This window comes from Somniosus microcephalus, chromosome 11, assembly GCF_052327205.1.
Source record: "Somniosus microcephalus isolate GS21.2 chromosome 11, FLI_Smic_1.0, whole genome shotgun sequence".
In the NCBI taxonomy this organism is placed as follows: Eukaryota; Metazoa; Chordata; class Chondrichthyes; order Squaliformes; family Somniosidae; genus Somniosus; species Somniosus microcephalus.
The window spans coordinates 44,717,522-44,732,886 of NC_140997.1; the positions used below are offsets into that span (position 1 = coordinate 44,717,522).

General features: G+C 45.0%; 1 protein-coding gene across 1 annotated transcript in view; it reads right to left on the reverse strand.

The window, feature by feature from the left end:
* The window catches only part of LOC147110530 (uncharacterized), a 543,691-nt gene that overhangs the window by 32,512 nt on the left and 495,814 nt on the right, over positions 1 to 15,365 (reverse strand). Inside the window, exons 7-8 of the mRNA XM_086000591.1 lie at positions 7,638 to 7,755; positions 5,329 to 5,424 (exon numbers count right to left, since the gene is read on the reverse strand). Of these exons, the coding sequence (XP_085856717.1) occupies positions 5,329 to 5,424; positions 7,638 to 7,755 (214 nt within the window). The remainder of the gene's footprint in view (positions 1 to 5,328; positions 5,425 to 7,637; positions 7,756 to 15,365) is intronic.

Genomic DNA, 15,365 nt, shown 5'->3' on the forward strand with positions numbered 1-15,365 from the left:
TCCGCGGACTCGGATCGTCGCCACACCGAGTTCATGGGGGTTGTTGCACGGTTGCCTGAGGCCATTGAGTCCCTGGCTCATAGTGTGGCCGATTTCGGGGCCTCACAGGCCAGGGGTTTCGAACAACTCGCGGCAGCACAGGCCAGGGGTCTCGAACAATTCGGGGCATCACAGGACGCGAGTCGGGCAGAATTCAGGGCATCACAGGACGCGAGTCGGTCCGAATTCAGGGCAGCACAGGCAGCGAGTGGAGAGTTGACGAGTGGTGCCGTGCAGTCACTGGCTGGTCTGATGCGGGCACAGACCAGGGCAGTACGGGCACTCACTGCTGCCACACTCGCGGTGTCACGCACGCATCGCCAGGGCACCCGCCGCCCTGCTGCAGCACAGCGGTCTGGCCTTCACCAGATTGCTGCGCTTGCTGCACTGCCAGCCCGGCCGACTGCCAGTGTCTCTGGCGATCAGCGAGCGCCTGGCATCAGCCAGCTTGCCCCCATTGCTGCAGCCGCCACTGCCACTCCCCCAGCAAAGCTGCGACGAGCTGCTGGAGAGACTGATGCTGGCCAGCCACAGCTGCAGCAGTCAGCAGCCGGCCCCTCCAGGGCCGGAGCTCGTCTAGGCCGACCCCCAAGGGCATCTGCCGTCACGCATTGTGCCCCTCAGGAGCCTTCCCCCAGCCTTGCAACACCCACAGGGCCCAGGTTGAGGCGGAGCAGCAGGTCGGGCAGGGGCCGGAAAAGCCTGGACAAGGACTCGCCCTCTCGGCACACAAAGTAGAGTGTGTTGCCAAATGTTTTTTTATATGGGGGTGTTTGTGTTCTGTATGGGGGGGGTTTATTTTGGTAAGGCCGAGGATGAAGGCAAATGTTTTTTTATATGGGGGTGTTTGTGTTCTGTATGGGGGGGTTTGTCTTGGTAAGGCCGTGGATGAAGGCCATTTGGATGGACAAGTTTGGTTATTCGCCCCCAGGTTGTGGGAGTGAGATATGTTTTTGACTCTTTTTTGGGGGTCTTGTCTGTTTTTGGGTTTCATGTGGGAAGGGCCCTGAGTTTTAACAATAAAGCTTCTTATTTATTCAGCTTGTCCATGTGTGATGTTTCAAGTGGTTGTTGCGTTAACCGGCTGAGGGCTTGCAGAGCGGCTGCATTCATGTGCCTTCATTGCCACAAGCCATTCCCTGACAGGGGGCCTAGAAGTGTCGTTCAATAAGCCGCCGACGGACGGCCCTTGGACCTTGTGGCTCCCTCCTGGGCTGGTACTCCTCCTCCTCCTCATGGTCCTCCTGCTCGTCCTCCTGAGGTGGTGGTCCAACGTGAGGTGGCAGTGCCTGAGTCCTGCGGATAGCCAGGTTGTGCAGCATGCAGCAAACGACGACGAACTGGGAGACTCTATCCGGCGAATACTGCAGAGATCCGCCGGAACGATCCAGGCAGCGGAACCGTTGCTTGAGGACGCCAATCGTTTGCTCTATGATGTTCCTTGTGGCTTGATGGCTTTCGTTGTATGCCTCCTCAGCAGGGGTCCTGGGCGCGCGGAGCGGGGTCATGAGCCAGGTACACAAAGGATAGCCTTTGTCCCCGATAAGCCATCCTCTTGGGGGAGGCTGTGCCTGGAACATGTCAGCCACAGTAGTCTGGCGCAGGATAAATGCATCGTGGCTGCTGCCTGGAAAGCGGGCATTGACAGCTAGGATGCGCTGCCTGTGGTCACACACCAGCTGTACATTGAGGGAATGGTAGCCCTTCCGGTTGCGGTAATCCTCGGCATTGTCAATAGGTGCCCGCATAGCCACATGCGTGCAGTCAATGGCGCCCTGCACCATGGGGAAGTCGGTGATCCTCGCAAATCCGACTGCACGCTGCTCCTGCCTCTCTAGGGTCATGGGGAAGGAGATGAATTGGTGTCTCCTTGCGAAAAGGGCATCGGTGACCTGCCGGATGCAGCGATGCACGGCGAACTGGGAGATGTTCGCTATGTCCCCAGCAGCGGCTTGGAAGGAGCCGCTTGCATAAAAGTTCAGAGCCACCGTGACCTTCACTTCCACCGACAGAGACGTCCTGCACATCAGCTGTGGACGCAGATCTCTGTGAAGCAGCTGGCAGATCTCTGCAACCACCTCCCTTCTGAAGCGCAGCCTCTTAACACAATGCGCGGCAGTCATGGTGAGATAGGACACCTGCTGGCGGTATTCCCTGAGTGGGTAAGGCCTACGTTGCCGACGCCTGATGGCCCCTCTGCGTCTAGGCATGGCTGCCCCTCTCACACAGCGTCTGCGAGCCCTTCGCACATAATGCTGGAACTGAGGGTTGGAACCCCATGCAGCCTCCATAATATACTTGCAAACAGTGAAATCACAATGAGTCAAATTTCCAAGCTCTGGCCAGAAGCCAAAAATACCTCTCCTATGTTGGCCCAAATCAGTAAGGTCTCTTCCTTGGTCTCTGTCCAGAAATCCGTAGCACTAAAGTCATTGCAGCAAAATGGCTGGCCTTTATAGTTCAGTCTAAGTGCCCTTTAATTAGCGCTCCCCGAGGCCCGCAGGGCCTCTGCTGCGTTCCACTTCACAGTTCTTAACAGCGCCACGCCCACATTGGGCGGGCGCCACTGAAGTTCCGGTTTGGGGCGCACAAACGGCGTTGCACGACGAAATGACGTCATAAGCTGCGCGCGCAGCTGAGCGCGCGCAAACACTTTGCGCCGGCGCTAAATGTCAACTGAAGTTGGGCGTAGGCGCAGATCGGTCTGCGCCCGGGCGCTAAGTGCCTAGTGCTCGAGATCTACTCCTCTTATGGCACTAACGGCTGGCGAACGCAACTGAATTTCTAGGCCATGCCTTCTTGATTCCCCAAAAGCTAAATTCCTGATCTCAGGTGTGCAAGGCACCAAGTTGGATTAATCATGTGGGGGTGGGGGGTGGGGTGAATCACCTCATTTTAAAAGGGGTAGAGTTTCCGCTTTGGGCGCAATCGGCAAAACGGGCGCAAATTGCGCCCAAAACTGGGCCCGTTTTGAAAAGGGATTTTTCCCCTTGAGTTTTTCCTCAAACTCATTTGCATATTGCCAAACTCTCAATTACAAAGTATTTACAGCACAGAAACAGGCCATTCGGCCCAACTGGTCCACGCCAGTGTTTCTGGTCCACAAGAGCCTCCTCTCACCCCTCTTTATCCAACCCTATCAACATATCCGTCTATTCCCTTCTCCCTCAAGTGCTTATCTAGCTTCCCCTTGAATACATCTCTGCTATTTGCTTCACCTACTGCCTGTGGTAGCGAGTGCCACATTCTAACCACTCTAGGTAAAATCCGACATGAACCAGCGCAATCGGGCAGCATTTTAAAATGTAATTTAAATAAAATTTTGCTTTAAAAAATATTCCTTGATGTATTTAAGAGTGGTAACTAGATGCAGTTTGATTAATACAGCTGAAAATGGGTTTATCACAAAAAATAAGCATTTTTAATCACAGTGTCAATCCACCACACCTGTGAGTAACCCGATTTTAAATGAATGAAAATGACTTAAAAAGTATACAGAACCATTTCCTAGTTATATTGGGGTACAGTAGTCAGTTTCTGAGTAAATTAAAAATATATATTTAAAAGCTTTTAAACTGTTCCTAATAGTGTCCTAGCGGCCAAAAGAAACAGCTTAATTTTTGGTACCTCCTCAAAGGCCTGCAAACGAGAGCAATTAGCGGAAACTCCCAATGGTGATTAATTCATCCTGGGGGAGCGGCCAGTTTTGTGGGCGGGGCCGGCTTCTAGCGTGCTGTTTTTTGAACTTGTGCAAAAGATTGCGGAAACTCGATTTGCGCTGAGCATAATTTGCGCTTAGAATTCCACGATCTTTTGCACTGGTTACGCCGATTTCGGGCAAATTGCACCGAGAAAAACAGCGCAACCGAGCGGAAACTCCAGGCCAAGATTTATAACATATTGATACATATATTACCATGTTGTTATTTTAAAGCCTTGAGGCAGCATTTTTGAAGGCTACTTAGCAGAAATTCCTATTTGTGTTTACTTACTTTGTGCAATGTGATCAATTCCACTGTCGTGCTATTTACTACCTGAACTAATATTTAATGTACGAGTTGGTGATGCTTTACATTGGCATCAGTCCCGACAGCCCAAACAAAGTGCTCGAGAGACAAAGTGTTATTTTTATTTGCTTGATCCGACTGAGGCCGAGATAACAATCCGAGTCTCCCGAGTTCCTATGGGCCACATTAGCTCACAGCTTTCTGCAATGTTGCATTTTTGGAACGAGTTCTTCTGTTATTTGGTCAGATTGTGGCGCACCTTTCACGACCTCAGGACGTCCCAAAGCACTTTACAGCCAATGAAGTGCTTTTTTTTTGTAAGTGTAGTCACTGTTGTAATGTAGGAAATGTGGCAATCAACTTGCATGGAGCAAGGTCCCACAAACAGCAATAATGACCAGATACAGGAAACTTTGTGATATCCGGCACCGACAGGACCGAGCTGTTGCCGTCCCATCAAAACTGCCGGACAAACCAGCGCTAATGTTAAAACATATGGAAGCTTTTGAGCTCCGTATCTAGCAACAAACCCTGTTGCTGGCAGTCGGCCATAGCTTGCAAGCGTCTCTGTAGCTAAGCAATAGCTTTAGCTAGACCTTGCAGAGCCTGACTAGTGAAAAAAAAGCAACGAAAAGAAAAAAAACTTACTGAACCGACTCCTGAATTTTGCCGGTGGATCGAGCATTCCGAACAGTTAACCTCCGGATAAACCAAAGTTTCCTGTAATCTGTTTTAGTGATGTTGGTTGAGGGATAAATATTGGCCAGGACACCGGGGAGAACGCCCTGCTCTTCTTCGAAATAGTGCCGTTCTATCTTTCATGTTCAGATGGGGCCTCGGTTTAATGTCTCATCCAAAAGATGGAACCTCCCTCAGTACTGCACTGGAATGCCAGCCTAGATTTTGTGCTCAAGTCTCTGGAGTGGAACTTGAACCCACAATCTTCTGATTCAGAGACAACAGTGCTACCAACTGGGCCTTACAGGCACAGGAAGGGCGTATGACTGCACAGCCATAACATGGCATGACAGCTTTCAGATGAAACGAGGAGAAAAGAGAGAGATTACTGTAAGGAGGGAATTTTTTTTTGAAAGATGCAGTGGGTTTTGTTACTTTTCTGTTGTTTTTGGCATAGAGGAAAAAATGGGGAAAAACGCATCAGAGGAATGCAAAAAACAGCCTGCAACAAAAGTGATCGCAATCTGGGATCATGGAATGTAAGGAACCGACAGTCAATTATCCACTACTATGCTCCTAATGAAGATATTGTATACACACTTACTCTTACTGTGTCGTTTAGTAATTTGTCCTCAGAATCTTCATCAAACTCTGTCTGGGGGTAAACACTAATGGAATAGTTTCTCAGGTCTTGTCGAATCTGAAAATCAATGAAGACAGCTGAGATTAAAGGCTGCTGGTATGGAAGGTGTTAACGCGGCGAGTAATTATTGACACATTCAGTGGCACTGGTAGTGGCCAAAATGGGTTTCTGCTACTGACAACGGCAGCTCCAGTTTCCATTGAATTCGTTGCCTTGGGTGTAAGAGTTTTTTCATCAACCTGCTAAGTGTAGAAAGACCAGGGCACAAGTAAGAGAAAAGTTTATAGAGTCATAGTTATACAGCACAGAAAGAGGCCCTTCGGCCCATCGTGTCCACGCCGGCCATCAAGCCCTGTCTGTTCTAATCCTATTTTCCAACATTTGGTCCGTAGCCTTGTATGCTATGGCATTTCAAGTGCTCATCTAAATGCTTCTTGAATGTTGTGAGGGTTCCTGCCTCTACCACTCTTTCAGGCAGTGAGTTCCAGATTCCAACCACCCTCTGGGTGAAAAAGTTTTTCCTCAAATCCTCTCTAAACCTCCTGCCCCTTACCTTGAAACTATGCCCCCTGGTTATTGACCCCTCTACTAAGGGGAAAAGTTCATTTCTATCTACCCTATCTATGCCCCTCATAATTTTGTACACCTCAATCAGGTCCCCCCTCAGCCTTCTCTGCTCTAAGGAAAACAGCCCCAGCCTGTCCAAACAAGACTTAAATAGCACAAAGATATGACCAGAATATTATTCTACAATGTCTGCACCTCTGGCAGATGGAGTTGTAAAGGATATATGCAAAGAAATGCTGCATTGACATACAGCAGTGTTAGTAAGGATGCAGGAAGTAAACTGGAACTGAAAATAACACGGCTATGCAAATGACCATATAGGTGACATGGCGGGAGAGAGGACGCATTGTAGGAATTAATTTCCCTGAGCCAAATCGTCTTGTCTCAATCCACACTGCTCTTATGTAGAAAAGGCAAAGCTGGGCACATAAGAGCGTGGGATAGGTGGTGACCCATAACGCATCTGTGGAAGTTGTTCTGCTGTGGTGAGACTTCAAAATCTCCCCCTCCAGTCAGTTGATCTCGCTAAACACCACCACCTCCCCCCGCCCCCTTGAATCGACTGCCGCGCTTCCTCTGGGGCTGTGGCAGGTGCCCGCAGCTCGCCGGTCCGATACTAATGAGACCGGTGGACCAACTTGCAGCTGGCCTCTTTAGGCACGTGCTGCGCCAGGATCGCGCCCCAATTCGGGTGCAGTCCAAATTCTAGGCCCGCTTTTTCTGCCAAAGCGAGTTCATTTCACCTCTGATGTAAATGTCGGTGTCTGTGAGGACACTTCTCGCAGCCTGAGCTGCCAGGCATCCCTCCTTTGGTCCTCCTCTTCTTCAGAGCATGGTGGATTCTACTGGGAAACACACTGGTGTCAGCAATAGTGCTGGGACTATAAAAATAAAAGGGACATCTGGCGTAAAGGCACGTGAAAGTCTAAGTGCCAGGAGGGGGATAAAAACAACCAAACTAGCCTCGTTTTATGAAAAGTATTTTCTGACTGTTCCAACTGACTGTTTCTAATAAAGAAAAAGTTCCAGTTAAAAAAAACTAACCTCTTCAAAAAGTTTTCCTTAGTTCTGGATAGGATGAACATGGGCCAATGTTTAAATCAGTAATGAAAACAGCTTTTTCTATGAAGCAGCAGAAGAATGCATCATTAAAACACAAACAATCTCGGGTATTATCCAATTCTGGATTTGGCTCACTGATAACTGCTACGGTTCAAAGCGGCTAAATAAATGACTGATGACAAATAGCACATAAGTATGGTCAGAATTGAACCGCAGTGAATAAACAACGTGTACTATCAGTGTAAAAACAGAAAATGCTGGAAATACTCTGCAGGTCAGGCAGCATCTGTGGAGAGAGAAACAGAGTTAATGCTTCAGATTGATGACCCTTCGTCAGAACTGGAAAAAGCTGGAGATGGAACAGGTTTTTAAGCAAGTGTAGGGGCAGGGAAAGGGGGGAGGGGAGGAAAGAACAAAAGGGAAGGTCTGTGATAGGATGGAAGGCAGGAGAGATTAAGAGATGGTGCAAGGCAAAAGGAGATGGTAATAGGACAAGTTAAGAAACAAAAGATGTGGTAGATACCTGATCAAACACGAGAAGTGAGACAGAAAGCAATGAAGAGGATTAAGATAAAAGAGACAAACAGTGTAGTGGACAGTACCAAATACTATCAGTGTAGTGGACAGTACCAAATACATACCCTCTGCTTAAATTCTCGTCTCTCGTCTAAGGTGAGCGTATCAGCTTTAGCGATAACTGGGACTATATTGACTATTTTGGCTAGACGGTTCATGAACTCTATATCCAATGGACGTAACCTGCAAAACAGCAGAATAATCCATGATTTTCAGCTCTATCAGTTGGCAATTTCAGATTTTCCCACTTCCTTTTTACATTCCCAGGACATGGACTGGTTCGAAGAGCTCTCTTTATTACATACATTAAATTACTTCTGCCCTTCACAACTGGTAATTTACACAACACTCCCTTAAAACAACAGCAACTTGCATTTATAAGCCCGAGGCCCTTCACAGGAGCGATTATCAAACAAAATTTGACACTGAGCCACATAAGGAGATATTAGGACAGGTGACCAAAAGCTTGGTCAAAGAGGTAGGCTTTCAGGAGTATCTTAAAGGAGGAGGGAGAGAGCGGTAGAAACAGAACGGTAGAAATGAACCCTTAAGAAAAGAGATAGTGAGCTCTGATATGAGCTCTGATATACCCAGATGAAACAATGACACTATATCAAAGGGGGGCTTAACTTGAATTAAACAAACATTATGAGGGTTTAATGTGGCAGCTGAGATTATTTCCAGCCTTGGCGCTGTATCCTCAGATTAGTCAAATACTCTTCAGCAGAAAGACTGCCATACTCTGATGGTACCTTTGGCAAGTAAACCTGCAACATTACAGTCTAGGTATTTGCTGGCTTACCTGAAAGGCAATATGGTCTTTTGTACTAATTCCTGTATAATTTCCAGATGTTCACTTGTACTCAAAGACACTCATCTCTTGACTTGTCTCCACAGACAGCAAGGTGAAAAGCATGTTATGGAGAAGTTTATTACTAAGCTCGCTGTTAGGTGTATCTGGTCCTGACTAACTTGATTCCGTAGGAGGTTTAGGAGGCACAAGAGGTGGAAATAGTGCAAAAGACCATATTGCCTTTCATGTCATTTCCCGCTTAGAGCAACTTTCATCATCAGTACTAGGTTTGACAACCAAACTCAAAATTAGAGGCTGTCGGAAAACAATATAATCCCAAAAGAAATTAGAGTAGCTAGCATCAGACTGACAGAGTGTTTAAGTCTCCAACACTTGCACAATGGCAAACAGCAGCTTTTCAGTACACCTCATTGACAGACAGATCCTAAACAAGGAAAAGGTTAAGTCATTGATGATTTTCAACCAGGAGATGATTCTTCATTTTGACACAGGTCAGATTCCTATCATTGCAGCTTCATTGTTGAAATTTATCACGGCTACCATCTCAGCAACTGGTAGTGCACCAAGAAAATCCATTTCAAGGGCGTGCACCAGGTGAAGGAGCTTTCCTCGGGAGGGGCTGTACATTCTTGGATAAAACATGTTGCAGCAGATTCTCGCTAGGTCTGAAGGTTACTGCAGGGTTACCACCACTCACTCAGTTATAAATTTGCATCGACTGCTCAATTTTCACATGGTCTTTGGACGGAGGACAGGCCATATTAAATCAACGTTACCAGCTGAGGGAAAAATGTTACATTAGACTGTCCTTTCTTTCATTAAGTGTGTGCACCTAATACATTACAGCTGCTGAGATTGGAAGGTACACACTAGCCTAGGGTTATGCTTAAGGCACTTAACTCAAAAACATTGGCTTCTAAATCAAATTACTGTTAATTCAAATAGGTGCTATTCATCTTTCTGGATGGTAGGAATCCTTATTTTCTCCCCCTGCATTGGAATCAAATTTACCTTCAACAGTTCTGCCCCTCCCAAAAAAAAATCGTCATTCCTGACAGCGTTTCATAGATTCATACAATGTTACAGCACAGAAACAGGCCATTTGGTGCATCGAGTCTGTGCTGGTGTTTTGGTCGAATGCGATGCACTATGCATTGGGAGTACTCGAGAAATATTTAAATGAGTTGACTTTGCATTCATTACGTGGTGAGGTCAGCTCATGTAGGTACAATCGTGCCCAGGGCCTGATGAGCAGCAGTCCTGGTGTCTCCGCACTGCCCCTGAATGGCTCATTGGCAGGAAGTGAAATTCTAGCTTGGTTGTGCTCGTCTTTGGATGGTCACACCTTTTAATAGCCGATGAGAGTACATTGATAGAACTGTGTAGAAGTCTGCAGTTGCAACATCCTCTTTACACTTCTCTATTTACACTTATAGTGCCCTAGTTCCATATTCTTCAACGTGTGGTTTAGTCCCATTCCTTTGCTGCTGTTTTGCAACATGACAAAAAAGAATGATTGATAACACAATTAAATCACTGAGGTGATGCACACCCATTAGTTCTATCACTATGAGTTTATAGTTGCCAGTACCACTACTGTACTGTTTAATATAGACTTCGATTTATTATTACTCAGGTAAATTTTAAGCTTATTTTTTATTTAACCACATTATTCAACACTGTTTCAGAGTGAGAGATACACAAGAATAGTGAGCACATTAATAGTGAGTTACTAGCGCTCTGAATTGGCCTGAGTTTTGGGCACGGGGCCTGCATTGGACTGAGGCCAGGTAGCAGGGACTGGAGTGACTCAAAGTGGCAGGTTGGGGTGGAAAGTGCAGGCCAGCACTGTGACTTAGGTGGAGTCCAAACTAATCAACATGAAAGATGCCAATGATTGGACCAATCAATGTAATAAAACTAGTTAATGAAACTGATGGATCAATGTAACCGACAGGCCAATCAGATCCCAGAAAACAAGGCATCAGGTGATGAGCCAATCAGATCACAAAAAGTAAGGGTTCAGCATTGGTTTTAGCGACAGTTGGATGAAATAGATAGATTGTAGACCTTAAAAGTAATGCCGTGAAAGAACGCCTTTCAACTGCCTTTAAAACCTAGGTATCTGCATTCTCTTTTTCCTAGTAACCCAATGACAGATTTCAAATGAAGCCACTGTAGAGTAACATTTTAATACGTCGTTACATCAACCCAGGTGTTGGATTGATAACCCAATGGTTCTCATATCTAGAGTGGTGACGTGACAGAGGCAAAGCTCCAGGCTTACACAATGGGACTGGAGATGCTGTAACCTCAAACTCCGGTGCTAGAATTGCACAGATCAATATTGCAGTTTGTTTGCAACAACCAACATGCTGCCATTGGCCGGTGGAATGTGCCAGATGAAACACAGACCTTACTCGTGTCACACCCACACGATGCATTGAGATCCCATTTGTATCAGCCTGTAATCCACATCTGAAGGAGTCAGCCCACCCGTATACCTTGACATGGTCTTTCCTGTGGTATTTGTGCTTGAACCAGTAATTATTATACCAATACCATACATAATATACCCAGTTATATTGCTGCACAGGAAAGATACAGGTGTTTACAGTCCTATGCCACTTAAAGTGGCAGAGTCCTTCCGCTGAACATTTTATTCCAGTTGCTTGTTTTGAAAACTGATCTGTCGCACTATTAGCAATGGCGGAATATCTGTCTATCATCAAACTGCTTTCACCTTGAGGTCAGTATCCCTGATCACAGCTAATGGGCTGCTTCCAGGCTAGAGGAGAAATCAAATATGCTTTGAAGCCAGTAAGAGCAGAACACTTTTTTCTTAAATAAATTATTTCACTAGACAGCAAATTCTTTGTCGTATTTTGTCATCTAATCTTATGGGACGGAGGCAGTCTCTTCAATCTTGGCCATACAGTTAAAGGCACAGTCATCTTCGCCCATCAGATCCTGCAAAATTATCATTGGAAGACTGATACTGAGTTCTACTGAAAATATACTCAATTGTTTTAAAAGGCTGGACTATTTAGAAAATAACATTCCTGATTTGATCTTTTTTCCGTTTTGTCCCAATTTCCCCTCCCAACCCAAGGGCACCGATTCCTGCTTAAATAGGCATTCTTCAAGTGTAAGCTCGAACAGTGAGTGTTGGCGGACTGTTCGAATTACCCGAGTGCGTGGCGGAGGGAGGTCCTCTGGGCGCCCGATCTCCGCCCGTTGCCTCTCTCCGCCCGTTTCAGATGAGCACTTCGTTGGCGAGATGTAAATAAGGGCCGGGAGTTAAAATAGCCTGGGGCTCAAATTGATGAGGTGGGTGGCGGGGGGCAGGTAATAGAGGTTGACGTTTGCCCCACCCGGTCAAAACCTGCTCCCAGTTAAAATCCTCCCCCCCTCCACCCCCTCACCAACGTGTAACATAGGTATTGCGCTACATCATTTGCTAGAGGATCTTTTCCATTTCAGCTTCTTCCTCACAGAACATTATACAGCCTGGTGATGATTCCTTTCAGACTGTCTGCTCCTACTTTATACCAAAACAGTCACAATCTTATGGAGGTTTTGTTCTATTTCTGGAAAACCTGCGAAATTTGCATGTGTCCCGTTGGCTCTTACTATTCACAACTTTACCAGAAATTTGTGAGAGTTTCATTGCAGAAAAAAATGCATCGTATTGAAAATCATTACCCTTCAGGCCCTGGTTAGCACTGAGCCATCTTCCTGGGTGTAGGGTAATCAGTCAGCCTCAGTGGCGACTCATAGACTCTCCAACTACATGCCAGCAGTGAACTGTATTCATCCGAGTGACTCAAAAGTAAGGATGTGTTAAAGGCAATTAGGGATTGAAAAGTGTATGGTTTAAAAGCTCATCTGAGTTCTTTACTTACAAATTGACACATTTTCCTCAGTACACCGAGATTAATAATCAGTTAATGCTGAATATGAAACTGATAACCAAGATTACAGATAGATTGATACCAATTGTTCACTGATGTGGTACCAGTCAGTACAGTGGTAATTTTAACTTTTGGTAATAGTGTAAAATGGGTGATATCGGATTGGCTGCTCGAGATAAAGGCGATAAGCATCCTTCGCTCTTGTGTTTAATCACATGCTGGGATTATATAAGAAAATAACAGCTCGTCAATTGGTAAGCAACAGCTTTCATTAGAAATGCTCGAGATGTTTGCTTTGCTGGGCTTCATGTGTGAGATTTTAGTGAAAAGCCTACTTTGCAATCTTCGCCCTTTCCCTTGGAGGAAGAAAGCTGCTATATTTGTTTTCTTTCAGAATGCTAGCTTCTGTGCTTGTTTACTTAGTAACGGAGAAGGTTGATGAGAGTATTGTGGTTGATGTTGTGTATATGGACTTTCAAAAGGCGTTTGATAAAGTACCATATAATAGACTTGCTAGAAAATTTGAAGCCAATGGAATTAAAGTGGCAGTGGCTGTGTGGATAAAAATTGGCTAAGGGACAGAAAGCAGAGAGTAGTGGTGAATGATTGTTTTTCCAGACTGGAATAAATGTGTTTCCATGGGGTCAGTATTAGGACCACTGCACTTTTTGATATAAAGGGTATACAGAGCATAATTTCAAAGTTTGTAGATGGCATGAAACTCAGAAATGTAGTAAACAGTGAGGAGGATAATAACAGATATCAGGAGGACATAGACAGACTTGTGAAATGGGCAGACACATCAGATAAAATTTAATGCAGAGAAGTGCGAAGTGATTAATTTGGTAGGAAGTTTGAGGATAAGCAATATACCTGTATACTAAATGGTACAATTTTAAAGGGCGGTGCAGGAAGAGAGAGACCTGGGGGTGTACATACACAACCACTGAAGGTGGCAGGACAAGTTAAAAAGGATGTTAAAAAGGCAAACGGAATTCTTGGCTTTATAAATTGAGACAGAGTACAAAAGCAATTAAAGTTATGTTAAATCTTTACAAAACACTGGTTAGGCCCTAGCTGGAGTATTACAGTCAATTCTGGATAACACACTTTAGGAAGGATGTCAAGACATTAGAGAAGGTGCAGAGGAGATTTACTAGAATGGTACCAAGGATAAAAGACTTCAGTTAAGTGGAGAGACTAGAGAAACTGAGGTTGTTCTCTCTGGAACAGCAAGGTTAAGGGGAGATTTGAAAGAAGTATTCAAAATCATGAAGGGTTTTAATAGAGTAAATAAGGAGAAACTGTTTCTAGTGGCAGAAGGGTCGGTAAACAGAAGACGCAGATTTAAGGTAACTGGGAAAAGGATTAGAGGCGATACGAGGAAACATTTTTTTACGCAGCAAGTTGTTGTGATCTGGAATGCACCGCCTGAAAAGGTGGTGGAAGCAAATTCAATAATAACCTTCAAAAGGGAATTGGATCAATACTTGAAGGGGAAAAATTTGCAGGGCTATGGGGAAAGAGCGGGGGAGCGGGACTAAAGAGCAGGCACAGGCAGGATGGGCCGAATGTCCTCCTCCTGTGCTGTATGATTCTATGTGCTATGCAATTAAGCTTTATTTTCATAATATTAGTAATAAATTTAGAAGAGCTACAATCAGCTATATGTTTGTAAAACCTAGAACTCTACATGACATTTGTCTTTTGTGTTATATTTTTCTGCTATTGGTGGATCCTTTGGTAGAAAGGCTAAATCATCTTCTTCATTCTGTAACTTTCTGCAACAAAGTATGCAATAACTTTGAGCACAGGTGTCCAGGATGACACTCCAGTGCAGTACTGCGGGTGCGCTGCACTGTTGGAGATGCCGTTTTTCGGATAAGATGTTAAACCGAGCCTCTGGTAACTTAAAAATTCAGGCCAAAGGCGTAACTTTCAATTGCTGTCAGGTGTCATAAACAAGCGGGCCATTCAGTCTCAGGGAGTTGACAAGTACATGCCCTTCCCACTTTGTCTACAAGGGCGCAAGAACTGTTGGCATTGCGTCTGACTGCTGGAAATAAATTGTTTCAATTTTAAAGGACAAAAAAAATCTTTATAATCCAGAGATTTTCTCCTGGTCTTCCATCCTCTATTTGGCACTGTGCAAAGAAGAGCAGAGCGCTTTTCTGGTGTTCTGGACACCTCCCTCCACAGCTGCATTCGCCTATATAACACTCACTGCACTTCAACATAATTGATTGCACGCAAAGAGCTTTAAGCGATATGATAAATACCACTTTTTTCCCCCCTTTATAACTTCTAGAAATTCTGAACTTTGAAACAACTTTGCACTGAGTTCAGATTCTCCAGTAATTGCCTCAAGACCACCCAACCCCCTTTCTACATAAGCAAGTGTGCGAGATGGAATCCAGTTTAAAACACCCTCATAAGGATATGTATCAGTAATAAACATTTTGGAACACAATCTTTTGGCAGTGTCCAATCAAGTTCTATCATGAGAGCATTAGGAAAATATTACATGTGAAATTTGACAACAGAATTCACAAAGGCAGGCTATAGATAGCAAGAAGAGGCATCTAATTTAAAAAAAAATATTAGTACTAGACAGTGCTTTAAAGAACTGATATGTCCTTTAAAGGATAAGTTGTGATGAAATATTAGAGGATCAAGGTGTGTTAAATAGACACTTTACAGCTGTCTTCACAAATTAAGACTGATTAAATTCCAGATCCAGTCATTTTGGCTCAAAAATCTATAGCACAAATATCCAGCTGTAATTCATTTGTTACGAAAAATAAATTAACTCTCTACAAGGCACATGGGCTAGAGGGATAAGAACATAAGTAAGCATGGAAGACGAAATAGCCCATCAACTCCATTCATTACATCCTCCCCTAATGGATTATCATGTCTGGAAGCAGTTTCAATAATAACTTTCAAAAGGGATTTGGATTAATACTTGACTGGGAAAAATTTGCAGGGCTATGGGGAAAGGGCGAATTGGATCACTCTTTCAAAGAGCCGGCACAGGCACGATGGGCCGAATGGTCTCCTCCTAG